This window comes from Manihot esculenta, chromosome 12 (genome assembly GCF_001659605.2).
Source record: "Manihot esculenta cultivar AM560-2 chromosome 12, M.esculenta_v8, whole genome shotgun sequence".
NCBI lineage: Eukaryota > Viridiplantae > Streptophyta > Magnoliopsida > Malpighiales > Euphorbiaceae > Manihot > Manihot esculenta.
Genome location: NC_035172.2, coordinates 28,666,777 through 28,681,226, shown reverse-complemented (window position 1 = coordinate 28,681,226; position 14,450 = coordinate 28,666,777). Strand labels below are relative to the sequence as shown.

Here is a 14,450-nt window from a genome sequence, read left to right as displayed (position 1 = left end):
CCCGCGCCCACACATTCACGCCCAAATGGATCAACTCCCGCACGTCTCTTCACGTTGACCATTCCCACTTGCACATGGGCCCCGCCAAATTCACTCCACCATCCACTTCACCAAGCAACGCCCAAGCCATGCACATGGCCCTTACTCGCGCACATGGGACAGTAACTCCTGCACACAGCCCATTCTCTTCACCCGCTTCAATGCCATCTCGCGCACGTGGCCAGCAATCTTCCAAAATAGGGCGCTCCTCTGAACTTATAAATAGAGCCTTCAGTGGCCGAAGAAATGGAGAATTCCTTCTCTCGGCAATTTCCACAAGCCAGCTCCTTCGGTTCTTTCTTTTTCCTTTTTTTATTTTATTTTTTATTTTATTTTTCTATTTTTAATTCAGCCAATGAGTGGCTAATTTCTTTCATCTAGTTGAATATTGGTTGAAGTTTTAGTTGTTTAATGGGTTGTGAGACTTGAACAAATATTGTTTAATTTTGGGAATTCAATATTCATGCAATTTCATATTTAATTCTCATATTATTTTGTTATTGAAATCTACGTTGATTTTTTATTTTAAAATAATTATTTGTTAGTTTGAATAATTTAAGTCCGTAATTGCTTGGATTATTCTTACATGAGAACACTTGGGATAAAACCCAAGGAAATTGTTTGATCTAACGTTATCTCCATACGTTTGGGTAGCTAGGATTGGATCTCTCTATTTCTTAATGCAATTGACAATTGTTTTGATGCCTAAGGTCCAAGAACGTTCCTTGACAATTTGTTAATTAGTAATTAATTAGAGGACATTCCCTAATTGGTTTAATCATAAGGAGAGATAATGTTGGTGAGAAGCGTCTTCCATCCCCATAACTAATCTATTGAATCAACCCAAAAGAACAAAGTGTCTGTGATCAATCCCAATGACTAAAGTGGATCCAATACTTCAACTAGAGTTTTCTTATTATTTATTTCTCTTTTATTTTATTATTTGCTTATTTTAATTGTTTTTAGTAGTTTATTAATCAAATCAATCTCAAACCCCCCATTTTACTTTACTGCAATTTATTTTTATTCCGTTGTCAGTTTTATCTCATTTCAGTTTATCTCATTTTCAGCTTTATTCTTTTTTCAATTTATTCTTGTTTTAATTTATTTTATTGGTTTTGATAAGGAAAATAGGTGAGTTTTCAATTCCCTGTGGATTCGATCCTTTCACCACTATCTGCAGTTGTAAATTGTTGATAACTAGAAAGGTTATTTTCGACCAGCTTCGACAACCGCGAGTCAAAAATTGGCGCCGTTGCTAGGGAGTTGATCTAACTTATTTGTTTTTCTTTTAGGATCAAATAAAAAAAAAATTCACCAAAGGCACGGTCACCATCGCAGATCTGAATCATGGCTAAGGTAAATACATCTGTTTACTATTCTCAACTTTCTAAACTAATCTCTGCTGTGAGAATTTTTGTTATAGGCCAAGCTGAACAAGCCCAACCAATACCTCAAGGTTTCAATACTGATCTTTATGAGAAATTAAAGGCTTTGCAACGTTTCCAACACGAAGTGGATCAAATGGCCCAACAAGCACTTGCATTTGAAGGACCCTATGGACAGCCAAGACATGATCCCTACCATAACACATACAATCCACATTGGGGAGACCATCCAAATTATGGCTATGCAAGGGACCAACAAGTACATGCATTTGAAGGATTCTATGAACAGCCAAGACATGATCCATACTATAACACATACAATCCAGGTTGGAGAGACTATCCAGACTTCAGTTATGCAGAGGCTAACAACTACCAGGATTATCAAGGATATCAAGCCCAACCAGAACCTCAAAGTTCCAACCTTGATGAGATTATGAAGACTTTGCAGAGTATCCAACAGCAACAGGATCAATTGAACAACTCATTGAATGCAACCATGTTAAGAAGAGAGGAAGAGCTTCAAGATGTATGGGATGATGATGAAAGTTGGCAAGTACAAGTTGCTGAAAAAACACAGCCAGAAAATTGTTTGCCCAAACAAACTGATCAAACAGAACCTGTTGTTGATTTAGATATCATTGATTATTTGAGCAAAGATATTTTTTATACAAATCATGATGATATACTAAACAATGATCCTTGCAGGGAAGAGAGCCAAAAAGAGGCAGAACTGAAAGAAACTAACTGTTACATCCAACAGGTGGACTGCGAACACGCACAAAACAAAGGAGAGCCAATCACACCTCTTCAGATCAATCTTGCGCAGTCAGAAGGAACTCCAACTGAACCACCTCAGCTTGGACCGCAGGACAGTCCTGCAACTCTTCTAGTTGCACCTCTTCAGCTTCCATCGCATGAAACTCCTTTCATTCTTCCATTGCAGATCAATCTTGCGCAAGAAGGAGTACCTGAAATCCTCTCAGGCGCGTCCTTTCAGCTTCCAACACAAATCAGTCTTCCACCTCAGTTAGGTCCTATGCAGAAGGAGGAAACTGAAACTCCTTTCATCCTTCCAATGCAAATAGTCCATGCCCAGGAGGAACAAATGGTAGTCCAATGGCCCAAACCAAAGGAGCATGCAGATCAATGCCTGCCCAAACCTCCAGATAAGGTAGAATTTGTTTTGCCTGAACTTAATGCCAAATTGCAGCCACCCATGGAGAAATATCAATTGAAGTTGGAAGTGCTCAAAAATGCAAACATAAGGGCTAGAGGCACACCTCATCTGAAAGAGGAGAAGCTAATCATGTTACTTCATGAGTACATGGAAAAAGAAGGATGGGCTATGACCAAATCAAAAAGAGTGCTACACTTTTTGCTCAATACAGTTGGGACTCTCTTCCCTTCTCCAATTACTTGAGCCTTGATCAAGTGGATCGCACCATGCACACCACACCCAGGGGAGTACTCAGTTTCTTTTGCATTTTAATATTTCCTATACATTGAGGACAATGCATGATTTAGGTGTGGGGGTGCATATTTCTGAATTTTTACTTTTTGAGTTTATTTTTGCTTTGATTTTTAGTTTGCTTGCATTAGTTGAAATTTTTCATTTTTTTGCTTTCAATAACACACAAATAGCCACAGTTTTTTTTTTATTATTTTTGTTTCTGTTTTTTTTGAGATGCTTTACTTATCATATAGACTATGTTGGATGAGCTTTTCTTTCCATGACCCCATTGATGTTATGACTCTTTAAACTTATGTTGAATCAATTGCAGTGAGTTATATTCATATTTGAGAATTGCCTTTTGAATCGAATCTTTGAGTTTGCCATGGTGAAAAATATATTGATGACCCTCAATTGATGAGAATAAATTGAAAATTGTGTGAATGAACTTAATGTGACTTGATGTAGCAATTGGTGTTGATTTGCCCAAATCATTGAGAGAAAGAAAATTCAGTAAAGGCAAAGACCTCAAAAGCACAAATTAAAAATTGTTCCAATGGTCAAAAGACTATGAACAAAGCTAGTAGCCACTTGGACAGGTGATCAACTGAAAAATATAAACCTTCAATCAAAAATAGGTTGGTGACATTTCCAAGATCTAAAGTGCAAAAGCCTGAATAAAGTACTTCAAGGTAAGGGCAAGTCACTCTGAAAGCTAGAAAAAGTCTTTAACAAAAATGTGCATGTATGGTCTCTCTTAAGGAAACCAAATCCTAGCCATGGTGAGTAAAGGGAAACAAGGAAAGAAGGCGAGTAATTTTCATGCATATATTCTTCACTGCAATGCTTCAAAATAGGTGTCTTGAGTAAGAGCTTAAGTGGAAATAAGGATCTAGAGCAAAGAAAGCCTATTTAATATGTTTATTTGCTTGAGGACAAGCAAAAGGCTAAGTGTGGGGGTATTTGATAGAGCATAATTTAGTCCAATTTATACTAATATTATTGATAAATATTTACATGATTTCTGCTTAATTTATTGCTTTTAATATTATTTTGCAGAAAATAGTGTAAAAGGACATTTTGGAGAAAATCCCCCTAAAACTGCCTTATTTGGAGTAAAAAAGAGCGAGCCTGCCAAGTTGGATTCAAAATAAGCACTTGGACAGCCCATTCCCGCCATTTTCGCACATGGACAACACAATCATGGACCAAGCTCCCGCGCAGGCCCGCGCTCTGCACGGCCCGCCTTCTCCATTCACTTCACACGGGACGCTCACGCCACGGCCCAATCCGCAAAGGACCAGCGCAGCTCTCCTCGCGTGGACCCGCCAGCCCATGCAAGCTCACCTTGCAAATGGACCAAAGCACTTCTCCACTCAAGCACATGGTCACTCGCACATGGGCCCGCGCCCACACATTCACGCCCAAATGGATCAACTCCCGCATGTCTCTTCACGTTGACCATTCCCACTTGCACATGGGCCCTGCCAAATTCACTCCACCATCCACTTCACCAAGCAACGCCCAAGCCAAGCACATGGCCCTTACTCGCGCACATGGGACAGTAACTCCTGCACACAGCCCATTCTCTTCGCCCGCTTCAACGCCATCTCGCGCACGTGGCCAACAATCTTCCAAAATAGGGCGCTCCTCTGAACTTATAAATAGAGCCTTCAGTGGCCGAAGAAACGGAGAATTCCTCCTCTCGGCAATTTTCGCAAGCCAGCTCCTTCGGTTCTTTCTTTTTCCTTTTTTTATTTTATTTTTTATTTTATTTTTCTGTTTTTAATTCAGCCAATGAGTGGCTGATTTCTTTCATCTAGTTGAATATTGGTTGAAGCTTTAGTTGTTTAATGGGTTGTGAGACTTGATCAAATATTGTTTAATTTTGGAAATTCAATATTCATGCAATTTCATATTTAATTCTCATATTATTTTGTTATTGAAATCTACGTTGATTTTTTATTGCAAAATAATTATTTGTTAGTTTGAATAATTTAAGTCCGTAATTGCTTGGGTTATTTTTACATGAGAACAATTGGGATAAAACCCAAGGAAATTGTTTGATCTAGCGTTATCTCCATACGTTTGGGTAGCTAGGATTGGATCTCTCTATTTCTTAATGCAATTGACAATTGTTTTGATGCCTAAGACCCAAGGACGTTCCTTGGCAATTTGTTAATTAGTAATTAATTAGAGGACGTTCCCTAATTGGTTTAATCATAAGGAGAGATAATGGTGGTGAGAAGCGTCTTCCATCCCCATAACTAATCTATTGAATCAACCCAAAAGAACAAAGTGTCTGTGATCAATCCCAATGACTAAAGTGGATCCAATACTTCAACTAGAGCTTTCTTATTATTTATTTCTCTTTTATTTTATTATTCGCTTATTTTAATTGCTTTTAGTAGTTTATTAATCAAATCAATCTCAAACCCCCCATTTTACTTTACTGCAATTTATTTTTATTCTGTTGTCAGTTTTATCTCATTTCAGTTTTATCTTGTTTCAGTTTATCTCGTTTTTAGTTTTATTCTTTTTTCAATTTATTCTTGTTTCAGTTTATTTTATTGGTCTTGATAAGGAAAATAGGTGAGTTCTCAATTTCCTGTGGATTCGATCCTTTCACCACTATCTGCAGTTGTAAATTGTTGATAACCATAAAGGTTATTTTTGATCGGCTTCGACAACCGCGAGTTAGAAATTAAGAGCATTCCCATTCTCCCTTGATGATTATGCCAAAGATTGGCTATTTTACCTACCACTTGGATCAATCACATCTTGGGATGGTATGGTTAGAGCCTTTATAAATAAATATTTTCCAGCTTCTAAAGCTATAGGCATAAGGAGAGAAATAAGTGGCATCAAGCAAAAAGAGACTGAAGATTTGTATGATTATTGGGAAAGATTTACGAGACTATGCACAAGCTGCCCTCAACATGACATCTAAGATAAATCACTCATATAATACTTCTATAGAGGATTGCTACCATCTGAAAGGAAATTCATTGATGTAGCATGTTGAGGTTCAATTGAAGATAGAACACCTCATGTGATTAGAGAGTTGATTTCAACACTTGCAGCCGCATCTAGACAATATGGAGATGAAAGGCAGCTGCCAAGGAGAGTCGATGAGGTAAGTATATCTATTCTTACATCTCAAATTTCTGAACTAACCTCTGCTGTGAGAAGTCTTGTTATAGGTCAATCCCAACAAGCTCAACAACTTCAGCAAATTAGGCCATGTGGGATATGTGCACAAGTGGGACATCCAATTGATCAATGTCCTACACTTCAAGAGGATGACCAGCAAGTAAACGCAATTGGAGGATTCAATGGCCAGCTAAGACATAATCCATACTCTAACACTTACAATCCCGGTTGGAGGGACCATCCAAACTTCAGCTATGCTAGGGCTAACAACCACCAAAATTATCAAAGAAATCCAGTTCAAGCAGCACCTCAAAGCTCCAACATACACCTTGAAGAGATGATGAAGTCATTGGCAAATACTGTGCAAAGTCTCCAATAGCAAATGGGTCAAATAGCCACCTCTGTGAGCAAACTTGAATCTGAAGGGAAATTACCTTCCTAAAATGTAAGTGCTATCATGTTGAGAAGTGGGAGAGAACTTCAAGATGTCAAGGCTGATGATGGAGGTTCACAATTGCAAAAATGAGCTGCTGAATAAAATCTGCCAGAAACTGAGACAGACTGCTATTTGCCTAAACAGACTGGGCAAACAAGCAGACAGCATACACAGCAGGAAAGGGACAATTTGCCCAAGCAGCTAGAACACTGTTTGCCTAAACAGACTGGGCAAACAGTACCAGTACACTAGCATAATACAAACCAACAAGTAAGCTTCAAGATTCCACCTCCCTTTCCAAAAAGGCTTGAAAAATCATAAAAAGAAAAAGAAGAAAGAGAGATCCTTGAAACCTTTAGGAAAGTGGAGATCAACATACCCTTGCTAGATGCTATGAAACAAATACCAAGGTATGCAAAGTTCTTGAAAGAATTATACACAAACCGAAGAAAGCTTGCTGAGAAGGAAAAGGTAAGTGTAGGTGAGGTTGTTACTGCTGTCATAAAGAGAAAACTACTAGCCAAGTGCAAAGATCGAGGGATGTTTGCCGTTTCTTACAAAATTGGCAATGTGGGCATCAAGAAGGCCATGTGTGACTTAGGTGCATCAATTAATGTTATGCCTCTTTCCATTTATAACTCTTTGAATGCAGGTGCACTTAAAGACACTAGAGTGGTCATTCAATTGGCTGATAGATCCGTGGTATACCCAAAAGGTGTTTTAGAAGACATTCTAGTCCAAGTAGATCAACTTTTCTTTCCAACAAATTTCTATGTGATTGATATGGAGGAAGACAATAGCAACACCACCTCGGACATATTGCTTGGACGACCCTTCTTGAGCACAGCCAGGACTAAGATTGATATGCATGATGGCACATTGACCATGGAATTTGAAGGGAAAGTGATAAAATTCAATGTTTATGATGCCATGAAATACCCCCATGACATGTCCCCTGTTTATGGTTTAGATATCATTGATTGTTTGAACCAAGAAATTTTTGATATGAATAAAATGATATGCTAAATAATGATTTTTGCAGGGAGGCCAGCCAAGAAAATGAGGGAAGCTAAGGAAAGCTGAAACGGGCAGCAACAGTCTGCTGCATACAACAGACAGACTGCTGTTTGCCCAAATAGACAACAAAGGTAGAATAGGCAAGCTTCTGTTTGTCCAAACAAGCCCAGCACCCAACTCAGATAGCACGCAGCCCATCCATACCACCTCAGCAAGCAGAAAAAAGCATACCCAGATCAGTTGAGCATGCAGCAGAGTCACCTGGAAAGTCAGAATACTGTTTACATGAACAACCAGCAAGGAAGCATGAAGAAGATCGTTGTTTGACCAAACAGCCAGAGAGGGCAGAATCCAGCAAGACTAGATTGCTTGCACAGGTGAGCTGCTGTTTGACTAAACAAACAGCAGTAGCAAAACAGGCAAAATCCTATTTGCCCAAACAGCAACCAGCAGATCAGAAAAGTTTAGAACCAGATTTGAAGCCCCTTCCTGGACACTTGAAATACATGTACTTGGGAGCTGAAAAGATACTTCCAATGATAGTGTCAAATCAATTAAGCCAACATGAAGAAGAAAGCTTTCGAATACACATGGAGGAAGAGTGCAAGCCTATCCGAGATGCTCAAAGGAGACTAAAACCTCCTAAGATGGAAGTAGTGGAAGAAGTTCCACTCAATCATCCTCCAAAGGAGCTAAGCTTATTGTAAAAAAAAAATAAAAAAAAACAGAGACATGTGATCGTTTGCCCAAACAGCAAGGGCAAACAAGACCAGGTGTGCAGGAACCAGCGCCTCAACCCACTTCCAAGTTTTAGTTGTTTTGCAGGTGCAAAGCTCTTTGGCCAAACTGTTAGCCCAAACAAACTGGGCAAACAGCAGAGACAACCCATGAGACAGAAAGCGAATTGGCACACAGTCTGCCCACACCACAGAGACGCGCGTAGCACGCTACAACAAGGTAGCACACCTATTCGACCAACTTGTTTGCCCACTCAACTGGGCAAACAATAGCACCTCATGCGAGAAACTACCAGTAACACACCAAATGCACTGACTGACGCTGTTCGACCAAGCTATTTGCCCATACAGACTGGACAAACAACCCAGGCAGAGAGAGCAATAGAGAAGAATTCAACAGGGCAGTACCTTCTTCATTTAAATTCAATATTCTATTCTGCCCTTTCCATGACAATTCTTCTTCTTCTCAAAAAGTTCTTGTTGCTGCACAAAATGGCAGCATCTTTTGCATTTTTCCTGAAAAGTCCAGTTGTCCCAAGACATGAAAGAATGTTTGGGCATCATACAACAGCAACCAGCAAGCAGCCTGGCAGAAACCCAGTAAGCGGACCCTCCAAGCCCAGTAGGCCAACCGCCAGTGCAGCAGCCATACTAGCAACCTCCAGCGACTCAGCAAGCAGAATCAAATCGTCTGGACAGATTTGAGGCCAGAATGGCCCACATGGAGAGCATGATGGAGTTGCTGGTGCAGCACATTCTGCCACCTGCACGCAGAAACAACTAGTTCGACCCAGTCATTTGCCCAAACAGACTGGGCAAACAACCACACCAGGGGAGTATTCACTCTTTCTTTTAAACTTTAATATTTCCAAAACATTGAGGACAATGCATGATTTAGGTGTGGGGGTGCATATCTCTGAAGATGTTTCATGCATTCTTTTTTATTTCTTTTATATCCATTTAAGCTTTAATTTTTAATTAGCACACATTAGGTAAATTTTTTTCATTTTGTTATTTTTGTTTTCAATTCACACACATGTAGCCACAATTTTTTTTCTTTTTTCTGTTTTGATATGCTTTACTCAAATACATAGGCTACGTTGAATGAGCTTTCTTTCCATGATCCCATTGATGTGATGACCCTTTAAACTTAAGTTGAATCAATTACAGTGAGTTGTATTCATTTTTAGAAATTTCCTTTTGAATTGAATCTTTGAGCTTGCTATGGTGAAAAATGCATGACATTACTCATTAGAGGGAATAATAAAGATGTGTGAAAAACTAAATATGACTTATTTTAGCAATTGGTGTTGATTTGCCCAAATCATTGAGAAAAAAGAAAAAGAAATTCAGTAAAGGCAAAGACCTCAAAAGCACAAAATAAAAACTGTTCCAATGGTCAAAGATTATGAACAGAGCTACTAGCCACTTGGACAGGTGACCAACTGAGTAACCGGGGGTGGGTATCACAAATATGTACCCTCGCGTCAAAAGGTTGGTGACTTTTTCAGGCAAAAATAAAAGTGCAAAAAGCTGAATAAAATGCTTCAAGTAAAGGCAAATCACTCCAAGAGTTAGGAAAAGTCTAAACTAAACAAGAACATGTGCATGTATAATCTCTCTAATGAGGAAAACAATTACTAACTATGGTAGGTAAAGGGAAACAAAGAGAGGAAAGTAACTTTGGTGCATACACTCTTCACTGCAATGCTTCAAAGTAGGGGTCTAGGGTAGGAGCTTAAGTGGAAATAAAGGATCAAGTAGCAAAGAGAGTTTGTTTGACTAAGTTTATTTGCTTGAGGACAAGCAAAGGGCTTGGTGTGGGGGTATTTAATCAAGCCAAATTTAGACCCATTTTTCATGTTTTTATTTATGTTAAATTACACATTTTCTACCTAATTTTGTGGTTTTGATCTTATTTTGCAGAAAATGGTGTAAAAGGGTAATTTGGTAAAAATGACCTTAAAACAGCCTAAAAGAGAGCAAAAGAGAACAAGCTTGGTTTGCCCAAGTCATTTGCCCAAATCCAAGTTGAAGCTGAAATGGGAGAAGAATGATTTGTTGTTTGACCAGACTGTTTGCCCAAAAAGACTGGACAAACAGAAGCGCAGGACAGAAGCAGTGCGCAGACAGCAGGGAAGACAGACTGTTTGCCTGAGCTGTTTGCCCAAACAACCCGGACAAACAAGGTCTGCGACAGCAAGACAGCAGAACCCGGGAAACTTGGAATTCAAGTCTTTAAGAAGTCTTCTCCTCCCCAAACACGTGAGGACAGCTCAATAAGTCAATAATACACCTCAACACTCTATCCTACATATTTAGGAAGCCAAATCTCAAGAAGATACAATTGCTTTCCAAGAACTCAACTCGAAATAGGAAAGAGAACTCCATCTCAACAAGGAAACTTAGGGCAACCTCTTCAGCTATAAAAGGACAGCAAACCAGCAACCAAGGCATCTCCGGATCAACATCATCTTCGGCAGAACAAAGCTAGCAGCTGCGCGCCTCCTGTCGAAGTGCCGCCGACCCTTCTCCTTCCTCTTTCTTATTTTCTTTCTTTATTTTCTTGTTAGTTTCAGCCATGAGTGGCTGAAACCCTTTTTTCTAGTTGAAAATTAGGTGAAACTTTAGTTGTTTATGGATTGGGAGATATGAACATATTATGTTAATCTTTTATTTATCAATATTTATGCAATTTCATGCTTAATTCTATTGTTGCTTTGTTATTTAGATCAATAGGGCCCATTGATTCCTTATTGCAAAGTAATAATTTGTTAGTTTGGATAGTTTGAAGTCTGTAATTGCTTGAATTATTCAAACACAAGTAACTCTTGATGTAAAACCCAAGGAAATTGTATAATCTAGCAAGATCACCATACGTTTGAGTAGCTAGAATTATGTCTCTCTATCTCTTAATACAATTGACAGTTGTTAGATGCTAAAAGCCCAAAGGACGTTCCTTGGCAACTTGTTGATTAGTGATTAATTAGAGGACGTTCCCTAGTTAATCTATGATTAAGGAAGGATATGATGGTGAGAAGCGTCTTCCACCCCATAACTAATTTATTGAGTCAAATAAAAGAAATATAAGTGTCAATGATCAATCCCAACAATTGAAGTGGATCCAATTCTTCAACTAGGCTTTTCTCATTATTAAATTCTCTTTACTTTATTATTTGCTTTACTTTGCTATTTTTAATTCTAGTTTAGTTCATCAATCTCAAAATCCCCCTTTTATTTTATTTTCAATTTATTTACTTGGTCTTGATAAGAAAAATAGGTGAGTATCAATTCCCTGTGGATTCGATCCTTTTACTATTATCTACAGTTGTAAAATTGTGGATAACCAAAAAGGTTATTTTTGACTGGCTTCGACAACCGCACAGTCAGGCTTCGACACCCATCACTAACCTTCGGAGTAAGTTCCATGCTTCATGACGAAGGTTCCTTTCTGGCTTACCATAGAATCCCATAAGCCGCCAAGTACCAAGATCAATAGAAACATCAATATTAGAAGAAGCAGAGGATAAGAGAGACAATCAGCATCTTGCTTAATTTCCAGCCCAAGAAAATAGCTCATGACTCCCAAATCTGACATTTCAAATTCAGATTGCATTTTCAGCTTAAAATCATCTAATAACTGAGAATTTCCACCGGTCACTAATATATCATCAGTATAAAGTGACACAATCAGCTGAGATTCATCTCCAACAATATTCACATACAAGGTTGGCTCATTTTCACTCCTCCTGAATCTATTTTGGATCAGATGTGAATCAGTTCTTTCATACTAAGCTCTTAGAGCTTGTTTCAGGACATAAAAGCTTGTGCACTTTGTCTTCTTGGCCCTTTACTTCAAATCCTTTAGGTTGCCGCACATAAATCTCCTCATTCAACAAACCATTCAGTAATGCAGATTTGACATCCAGGTGAAACATTTGCCATCCATTTTGGGCTGCTAAAGACAACAGCAATCTGATAGTGTTATGCCTAGCAACTAGAGCAAAAGTATCTCCATAATCCAACCCTGGTTGTTAAGCATAACCCTTCACACCAATTGCATTTTTACCTTTTGGTTTGGAAGTCAATTCCCAGGTTCCATTCTTCTCAATTTCTGCAATTTCTTCTTTCATGGCATGTTGCCATTCTTTAACTTGAGAAGCTTCTTCATAGCAGCTTGGTTCTGCCACAACCATATTGCACCTTTCATAAATCTTAGAAAGAGACTTGAATTTAGAAACATGTTCTTCATTATCGAAATTATACTCCTTTTCAGATTCTGAATTAGAATTAGACTCATTTCCAGTTTTTAAATCAAAATTATACTCTTTTCTAAATTCTAAATCTCCATTGTTAGAGCTTTTAAAAAAACTTTTGGCTGCAGAGATTTTGCTGCTCTAACAATCTGCTCTTTTTCAAAGTCCCAGTAAACTCCTTCATCAAACTTCACATCTCTACTAATAACCACTTTCTTGGTTTTTACATTGTAGATCTTATAGCCTTTTGATGAAGTTTCATAGCCTAGAAAAATACCCAAATCAGCTTTATTATCCAGCTTTATCCTTTTGACATCAGGAACAAGCATGTAGCAAACTGATCTAAAGACCTTTAATTGGCTTGCAGAAGGCTTTGACCCAAACCATGCTTCAGTTGGAGTTTTCCCTTCCACTGCTCTAGTAGGAAATCTATCAACAAATACACAGCTGTATAAATAGCTTCAACCCAAAACATCTTTGGTAGCTTTCTCTTTTAACATACATCTGGCCATCTCAACAACTGTTCTGTTCTTCCGCTCAAAAACTCCATTCTATTGAGTTGAATACGGGACTGAAAGTTGATGCTGAATACTAGCGTCTTCATAGAATTTGTCAAATTCCTTTGAGGTATACTCTTTACCATTATCAGACCTCAAAGTCTTAAGGACACAACCACTCTGCTTTTCAATTAAAGTTTTGAATTTCTTAAACACATTGAAAACTTGACTCTTACTACTCAGAAAATACACCCAAGTCATTCTAGTCAAGTCATTTATAAACAAGATAAAATACTTATTTTGGCTCAAGGATGGCACACTCATAGGTCCACACATATTAGTATATACAATCTCCAATTTTTCAATAGCCCTCCTAACTTGATCCTTAGGAAATGAGTGTTCATGCCATTTACCAAATTGATAATTAGAACACACCCCATCACAAATAGAAACAACAGACATGTCTATAATCATATCATGAGATTGCATAAACTTTAAAGAATTCAAGTTATAGTGCCCATATCTTTTATGCCACAACCAAGACTCATCTACAATAACTTTACATGCAGATTCAGCAGCATCACAAGACATTAGAGGAAAGCTATTACCAATTATTCTAACCTCCACAACATTAGAATTATTTGTCATAAATATGGCATGAAGAGTCTTTGAAAGACAAGGAATATCCTTTTTTTTTTTATCATTTGAGCAACACTCAGTAAATTCTGATCTAGATTAGGAATGTAGAGAACATTAGAAATATACTTGGTACCTTTCTTTATTTTCATAGCAAAAGTACCCTTGCCAACAGCATGAACCATTCTCTCCATTTTCCATCTTCACAGTAGCTTTTACTGATTTGTCCATAGAGACAAATAAGCTTTCATCTTGAGCCATGTGACTTGTACAATCACTATTAACGAACTAAGTGAGGTTATCAGTAACTCTACATGATTGAGAAACCATTAATAGATGATATTCTTGGTGCTTAGGTTGATCATCAATGAAATTAGCTTGCTGACTCTATTGCTGGTTTTAAGCTTTGCCTTGTTTGATTATGCAATCTTTGGAAATATGACCATATTTCTTGCAGTAATGGTATTGCACAGGCTTTACACCATTTTTCTACTAGCAATCCTTCTCCAAGTGATTTATTTTTGTAGCACCACTTCCACTTTCAGGTTGCTTACCCTGCTTTCCTTTCTTAGATTCTAGCACCTGCTTTCCTTTCTGTTTTGCAATAAATGCCTACTCAAAACCATCTTTTTGTCTAAAAAATCTCCTTTGCTCATTAGCTTGCAAAGAATTTATGAGCTCAGGTAGAGTGATCTTGCTCATATCTTTAAAGTCTTCCAAAGATGAGATTTTAGTCTCAAATATCTCAGGCAGGCTCACAAGAACCTTTTCCACAACTCTTTTATCTGATAAATCTTCACCTAACATGTAATATTCCTTACCCGTCTATAAAATAGTCGAG

At 38.1% G+C, this 14,450-nt stretch overlaps 1 protein-coding gene across 1 annotated transcript; it reads right to left on the bottom strand.

Moving 5' to 3' along the window:
• Positions 1–8,643: 8,643 nt before the first annotated feature.
• Positions 8,644–13,870, bottom strand: LOC110627609. Its single transcript, XM_021773958.1, has 8 exons — positions 13,773–13,870; positions 13,044–13,703; positions 12,593–12,905; positions 12,290–12,488; positions 12,094–12,247; positions 11,681–11,975; positions 8,787–8,984; positions 8,644–8,703 (listed from the first exon to the last, which is right to left on the bottom strand). The coding sequence occupies exons 1-8, from the start codon at positions 13,868–13,870 to the stop codon at positions 8,644–8,646; spliced, it is 1,977 nt and encodes a 658-aa protein (XP_021629650.1).
• Between the last annotated feature and the right edge of the window lie 580 nt (positions 13,871–14,450).

Bases quoted from the DNA above. Each gene is read 5' to 3' on its own strand.
- LOC110627609 (XM_021773958.1), bottom strand. From the start codon at position 13,870: ATGGCTCAAGATGAAAGCTTATTTGTCTCTATGGACAAATCAGTAAAA. The intron at 11,976-12,093 runs GCAACCTAAAGG...GATCCAAAATAG, and splicing joins AATGAGGAGATTTATGTGCG to ATTCAGGAGGAGTGAAAATG. The intron at 8,704-8,786 runs GTATGATGCCCA...CATTTTGTGCAG, and splicing joins GCTGCTTGCTGGTTGCTGTT to CAACAAGAACTTTTTGAGAA.